The sequence below is a fragment of the Buceros rhinoceros genome, unplaced genomic scaffold, assembly GCF_000710305.1.
Source record: "Buceros rhinoceros silvestris isolate BGI_N320 unplaced genomic scaffold, ASM71030v1 scaffold1576, whole genome shotgun sequence".
Lineage (NCBI taxonomy): Eukaryota > Metazoa > Chordata > Aves > Bucerotiformes > Bucerotidae > Buceros > Buceros rhinoceros.
Window position 1 is genome coordinate 45,219 of NW_010415599.1, and position 7,736 is coordinate 52,954.

The 7,736-nt window shown below is 43.1% G+C and overlaps 1 protein-coding gene across 1 annotated transcript in view; it reads left to right on the forward strand.

Annotated features, from left to right (window-relative positions):
* Window positions 1-7,736, forward strand: part of LOC104494596 (disintegrin and metalloproteinase domain-containing protein 12-like) — a gene marked incomplete at both ends in the record, with an annotated part of 137,482 nt that overhangs the window by 28,522 nt on the left and 101,224 nt on the right. Inside the window, one exon of the mRNA XM_010137459.1 lies at window positions 3,931-4,004. Within this exon, the coding sequence (XP_010135761.1) occupies window positions 3,931-4,004 (74 nt within the window). The remainder of the gene's footprint in view (window positions 1-3,930; window positions 4,005-7,736) is intronic.

Here is a 7,736-nt window from a genome sequence, read left to right on the forward strand (position 1 = left end):
AGGGAGCGTGCCTTTAAAACAGTTCACGTGCCAAGTAGTCAAAGACAGGAGGGTGACAACTATTGCTGCATTCCTTTTGCAGGATGAAGTTGGAAGAGAGGTAGAAGAGGTAAGTGAAGCCCAGAAAGTGTTGAGGTGTAATAGAGTGCCTCAGCTGCAGGGTTTTGCTGTTTCCCACTAGCAAATGCAGTGTCCCAGCCACCAACAAGCCTGTGGTAGGTGCTGGGCTGCCAGCACCATCCCCAGGTTCATGGGGGAAGCCCTTGATCCCAAGCCATCCTTTCTTTTCTCTTTCTGGAGATCAATGTGATTTAAAAGGGAAAAAATGAATAGTACTTTAAAAACATGTGCCAGTTAAAGTAGTTTTACTAGTGCGTAGTGATTTTAATTCCATTGTAAGAAAACTTCTCTGACTCAGCAATAGGCTGCTGTATCACCAGCTTCTGGTTCTTCAAGCGGTGCTTTATTCATTTTTTTAAATCTGCCTTATCAGAGATAGTTCTTGCTTGGTCTTAACTTATTGTTTGACTAATTTCCCTCACAATATTCATTTTCACTAATGCCAATTCAAACCAACATCCCTCAGCGAGCAGACAAGGGAGGAGCAAAGTAGTGAGGGAAATACTTTCTCCGCTGATATTTTCAAAATATATATAAAATTGTAAATGCTCTTAAGAAGGAGAGGAAGATATGGAGAGTACTTTTTCAATCGCCCTGAAGTAATTTCTGCCTCTTAGGATATCAGGGAACAGTTTGTATGCGCTGAGGAAATCTGCTCTTATGCCACAGAAAAACACTGCCAAAAGGAACGCAGCAAATTGTAGTTTAAAAGCAGAAAGAACTGGAAAACATAAGGCTGTAGAGAAAAGAAGGTAGACCCATACAAAAATATTCATTGTGGTTTAAATAATGCTGCTGACAAGGCTCGCTTTCACATCTGATGATTTAGAAAGGGATCCGTGTGGGTGTGAGTTGTATCAGCACAGAAATTATTTTTTGTGGTTCTTCAAGGCTTCTAACAAGTGGTTCTTTCTGAAATGTTCTGAGCGGGAGAGTGTGTGCCCTCACAACGTGCTTTATCGATTATTCTAAGCAGAAAATATGAAACTGAGATTTAATATCTGTATTTATAGTAATTCCTGTTTCATCTTGCAACTCAGGTTTGAAAATATTGATTCTAAGTGGAGAGTGTTATGGCGCTTCATGAGACTCCAACTGAGCTTTTAAGGTCTCGTAGCAGAAGCGTGCAAATACTTGAGGGGAGACTCCACCACTGCTGCAAAAACCAGTAAAGAGCTGAGTTCAGTTCACAAGTGTATACATAAAAAAAAATAATAGTAAAGGGGGGGCAACCCCACAAATCTGAAAAGCCCTTCCTGAATTATTTTTCTTTCCCATTAGAAATGTATCATTTTAAGCGCGTAGGTGTTTCCGATCACCATAGCACCTGAGCAGGGTGTAATTTTTACTGTATTTACGCTTGTGACTGCCAGTCACAACCAGAAAAAGTCCAGTTCATCTTGTCCTGGATGGCAAACAAAGAAATGAGCCTTTTGTTTGAAGAAAAAAAAAAAAAAGTCTCTGGTAGAGCAGGAATCTGAACCAGAGTCTCACGCGAAGCAGCCCGGTGTCGGGACCGGGATGTTCCGTGGCTCAGTAATGGGAAGTTTCAGCTTTAGGAATTCTCTGAGTGATGCTTCTGTCTGGTAACAGCCTGTTTTATTCTGCCGCTGCTTTTTTTACTTTACAACTTACATCAACTGACTGTCAAATAAGAACCACTGTGAACTCATGAATAAACATAGTTCTCATTTACATAGTTCCCATTTCCATGGAGAGGGCCTCTAGCTGAGGAGAGCCCATCGGCGCTACTGCCATGTCTTAATTATTTACCATGTTTTATTGTAATTAATTGTATTCTGCTCTCTCAAAACTCTCAAGCATGTGTATCTTACGGGGTTTGGAGCCAAAGCGCTGGTATTACAGCGGTAATCAACACTGCTTCTACATATTCATGCCAATAAATGACTCCCATGTGCTTGCCGAATGCCAAGGATAGTCCAAACCACTTTTTTAGCATCCTAGTGGGATCTAGTTCCTGCAAAGTTCACATAGATGCACTATTTCAATATTGTTGCTGTTTTGCGTGGGGAGAGGGAGAAAAAAATGTTTGAATTTGCACCAGCAGTGGGGTAGGAAACTTAGAAAAAAGCGATGGGATCTTAGTCACAATCTGTGCTTAATAATGTCTGAGAGCACTGGGAGTTGTCAGCTATTTTTCATTATAACAGGATTACAATTTTGTTGAGCCTAGGACAGCCTCCTCACCATTTCGCTTTGTAATAAACATCTACAATTTTTCCAATCGTTTCAAAATCGTGGCATTTCATGGGCGGGGTGCTCTGATGGTCACGCATCGGGGGCTCCATCAAGGCACCGCTGTAGCAATCACAAATTCGGACACATTTCTCAATAAACCAATTAAATACTATAACCCTCAAATTATCCCGCTTCGGTACCGCAACTGGCTGCCGTAAATCTTCATGGTGAGTGTTCAGAGGGAGCTCTGATGTATTGAGCTACTGTCGGAATTTCAAACCAAGGAAATGCTCTCCCAATCCAATAAGATTGTTTAATGCAGTATAAGTTAAGGGTAAATGGTCTTAAAATATACATGAGTTCAGTCTCTTGGATTAAGAGTAATAACTGGCATATCGTAAATTGTGCTTTCACACTTGAAGTACATTTTCAAGGGCCTGTGTAGGCGCAAACAAGTGTTTGAGCCTCCACTGCCCCGTGCCTCCGAGGGGAACGGATCCCCAGAGCTTTCTGATGCTCTTTCATAACTCCCAAAAACCCAGCGGATTTACCTTTGGATGCTTGAGATGCAAAAAGATGGTTTTATTATCAGGGGAATGGCAATATGGAGATTGCATGCAGTCACGACAGTGCTGAAAACACAATCCAGATGTCCTGATCCCCGCTCCATGCTGGAGTGCAACTGGGATTTCTGTGTGCTCTGCTCTTGATGTCTTCTTTAGAAAATTCTCTTCAACACTTGTATACTTACAAATACTTTGTCTATTGTTCTCACAGAGATGCTCGATAATACTGTTGACCATATTTCTAATTGCTCCAACACCTTTTTTTTTTATGCTAAAACTTATTATTTCTTATGAAAAGTTTTAAATTCATATTAAAATATCTAGCTGTTTATAGGGGGGAGAAACAGTTTAGCATGACTGTACGTTATGTTTAGTTTCCATCACGGCCTTAGATCACACGTGCAGTTCTACATGTGAATATTTGGCGCTAAAGGGACTTCAGCCTTAAGGGAACAAGCATTTCCGTTAGAGCCACCCCGCTGGCTGTGGTCACGCAGGTCTGCTCTTAACGCGGGAGGCGCTAGCGCTGAACGTCGATACCTCAATCTGAAAATGGTTGTGCAAAGCCCAAACCTGATGACCTGTACCTCACTTCAAAAAATCATACAGCAAGGTTGAGCATTAGTGAGAGATTATGTTAGTGTTTGATCCAGTTCTGCTGTTACATGGAGAGGGAAAGGAGAAAATTCAAAGCTGTATCAGGAGTCTCCTGGAACTGATGTGTCCGGCACCACCATGCTTATCCTCTCAGGCAAGATGCTCTCTGATGGGCAAAGTTGCAAGCGATGTAGTTGCTTAAGGGTGCACCATGGTGTCTAGAAGACCCGGCTGTGAAATCCTGCAGCACCGCGCTGCTTCTCAACGTTTGCTCACACTGAGCTGAGGCTAAAAAGCTGCACCACCACAAACGCTTCTCTTCGTAGCTGCTTGCTCCTCCCAAGCAGGGCCTGATGCTGCAGAGACAGATGCCAGCTCCCTGGCAGAGCAGGGTACCAGGTGATGGGCTCTGGGTTTGGACTCAACCAACTCTGTTTTCCTTTTCCAGAGTCACCCAGCACTGCTGCAGATTGTAATACAAGCTGAGAGTAAACATCTAGTCATCAATCTGGAGAGGAATGAGTAAGTAACCCTGTTGCACGTTCGCTTTGTACTGGAGGTTCTCAGAGAAGGGTTGTAATTTTGAAATTGATGGTTTAAAAGCAACCTGGGGCCAAGATTGCTACCGGCCCCTTATGGAACCGATCCCTAACAAGAGAGTTGTGTTCCAGTTTGGAGTGTATTTGCACACTGCTTATGGAGCAGGAATTTCTATGGCTGGCTGTATTTGTGTGGGACTGAAAATGGACATGTTGTCTCTCAGTGTTTTGCTGTTGATCATTGTTTTTATTTGAATTGGTTTTGCCCTCCTTTCCTGTGGTGAGCCCTTTTATTTACAGTCATGTGGAAACTCCTATAGTCTTTGGAACTTTTATTGGAGGACTCATCCCTCCTAACGCTGCCTGCAACCACGGTTGTCTCCACGAAGTGGCGGTCGGCGTCTGCTCAGGGAAAGTGTGTCAAGCATTTGGGTTTAACCCTTGCTGGACTTCAAAGAGAGCTCTCTGGTTTGCTGGCAAGGGGCTGGTGATGGGGTGTTTGTGCTGCTCACAAGGCTTGTGACCTAAGCTGAGCTTGAGCCCTCTTTTGTGGGCTGTAAATACTGTGCCTTCTTCCATGTGCTCTTCAGAGCTCCCACTCATGTCCATAAGCTTTCAGAAAAGGATAGCAGGGACTGCTGTAGAATCAGAGAGTCAGGGAATTGTTTTGGTTTGAAGAGACCTTTAAGATCATTGAGCCCAACTGTTCACCCAGCGCTGCCAGGTCACCCACATCCCTCAGCACCACATCAACACGTCTTTTAAATACCTCCAGGGATGGGGACTCCGCCACTGCCCTGGGCAGCCTGAGCCAGGCCTGGATAACCTAAATTTTCCCTCATATCTAGAGATAGTCCCACAGGGAGAAACCCAGCAGAGTTTTTATAAAGGGGTACAGAACCGTCCAGAAGTGAAGTCACTTCTCTAGAAGTACATGACAAATGGAACCAAGGTCATCAAAGTCTTAGTCTTCCTTCTCAACCGTTCAACTACTTTTCCTCTAAGAGCATTTTAAGAATACATAGTGGGAATCCAGATCAGGACAACCTGGGCTGCTTCTCAAAGGAAAACCAAAGATTGCACTCAACCTAGGGAAGGCTTTTTATAAATGTTAGCAGCGATCTATGTGTTCTGTAGGTTTCCCTGCTGTGAAATGAAAGCAGCAGAGGTTTTTGGGGTTTTTTGATTTTTTTTTTTTTACTATAAAAGAGAGACCGTAGACCTAAGCGGTGCAGCTTTATGTGTTAAGAGGAAGGAATGTGCATGCGAAAGCAAATGTCCGAGGGAGGCTGGGTATGTGCTGCCTCGGGCTGGTGATGGACAACTTCAATGGAAAATGATGGGGCACCTCTTTAGTCCTCTGTAGTAAAACAACAAAAACCACTTTTTATTTCCAGTTGTTTGGGTGAACCCTAGCATTACCCAGCTGTGATAAAATCCAGTTCACTTTATTATTCAACACCAGCCCCAAATCCTGCTCTTTCTTTACATTATTTTTCACGCTCCTTAGTTGTTCATTTCCTATCCTTGAAGGATAGGTAGATCCCCTATGCATAGGTTGCTCTGTTTTGGTAATTAGGGGAGGATTTAATTCCTTTAGTAAACAGGGATTTAACTTTATATTCTCTTAATCTTTGTCAAAGGGTGTGCCTTCCTTCAGGAATGGGAAGTATGCAGCAATTGAGGAAACTATTTACATTCCATGTCAGCGATTAAAAGAACATAAAATGGCTAATACAGGCCTTGCTGAACATACCAAACTCTCTTGTACCTGTAATAAAGTCAGATTTAGAAAATCCTAAGATGCCATCTCCACCTCTTTTAGAAGAAAGTGCAGTAAATTAACTCTAAAAGCATCTGACAAACCAGATTCGGAGATGTTGAGATTTGCTTCTTAAGAAATACAGTATTTATCACAGGTTATTTTTTTACTTTACCTATCTCCGTGGTGGGGAAGATTTGCATTCAGGAAGAGTTAATGGTGTTAACGACATGAGGTTCCTCATCTCGGCGGGAGCTTCTAGGTGCTCTTCTAAAACAGCACAACCTTGCCTGTGCTTGGCATTTAGAGCGCTCGAGGCAGTTCATGGGTCCTAACGCACAGACAGAGGTGGTCGTGGTTTTACAAAATCATTCCTCCCTTTCCTCCAGTATTACCTGCTTAGATTTGTAGAAGAAATAATGGTCTGAGTGTTACAAGTCAGTGCAGAAGTTGATTTGGTGGGTGGGTGCGTAGGTCAGTTTGTTACCTGGTTCTGTAGATAACAAAGTGAACCTGGCTGCACGGCTGGGCTGTGGTCCTGAGGGCAAAACGTCTCAAGGCCTTTGTGCTTGTCTGTGGCAGTTGGTGGTTGCATTTCTTCTGCCTGTAATGACAGTGTTGGGCACGTTGTCACTAGCATGGTGAGGCAAGCAGCAGCAGAGGAGGTGAAGCGTTTGAAGCATGAAGCAAGCCGCATGGACGTGCTGCTTCTTCCAGGGGTCTGCAGGTTCATGGAGTGAAAAGAAATGTCCAGGAGAAAAGTGAGAGAATGCAAAGGATGGGGAACAACAGCAGGTGGGAGTGAGCCAGACTGTACCTAAGGTAGATTATGGACTCTGGAGGTGTGAGAAGGTCATTGCATACCTGGAGAAGGGAGCAACGTTTCTGCGCTGCAGCTCCTGCCCACAAGTCTCTGAGGCTGCAGGGAGGACCAGCAGATGCGCACACAGACCCTGTCTCCACCAGCCTGTTCCATCTTCCTGATGTTGGCATGAAACATGAGCTCAAATATCTTGAAAGCATTGATGCTGAGCATCGGAGTAGCCATTAAATCAGCATGCTTTAGGTAGTAGAGCACTAAACACAAACATCTTTTCTTCAGTAATAAGTGACAACACACATCAAGCTCTGACATGTGTGCTGTTATTTTACTGTAGTTTCATGTTATTCCTGGGAGGATGGTGGGGGTGGGGTTGGAGGTGGATGGGACCCCTACATTACATAATTTCTGCATTGGATCATGCATAAAAAAAAAACAAACTGGATGTGATTTTCTATGGTTAGTAGAAACAGCTGCTTTGAGTAGTCTTGACATTAAACTCCATTTATTGAAAACCTTAGAGATTTTCCAAACCTTGAGTTATATTTCAAAACATGATTCAGATGCATTAGGCAACCCCAAGTGGGGACTGATGTGTTAAACCATCTGTTATCTATAGAAATATTTAATGTCAGTTCGGTGTTTTCCGATATTTAGACTCAGCAAGATGTGTTTGTGTGTACTGGGCAAGATGTTATAAGTTAGTTCTGGAAGAGTTACTGGTACCTAATTTCACAGCTTAGGGTTTAAAATCTTCTCTACGGTTTCCAGCTGTTACGATGACTTTTGCACATATTCATTAAACACTTCAGTGATTAATTTTCAGGCGCTGCACATTTGTAATTGCAAAACCCCAAATTATTTGTCATGAATTCAATTTGTCAATCGTAGAAAACCTGCTGGCGAGCTTGTGTTGCGAGTGCATTTCTTCCTATGATTTAGTTGCACAATATAATTGTGCTCTTGAGAACCTGGAGCTCTGTAGTACCTTAAATGTTTTAGAAACACTTGTCATATGAAGAGATTTCCAGAATCAGCAAATCATCCATCAGCTGCAAAATAAAGTGGTCTTCAGAGCAGCTGCCTCTACCGCTGTGCGTTACATCAACCCCACTGCTGTTGTGCAAGGGACA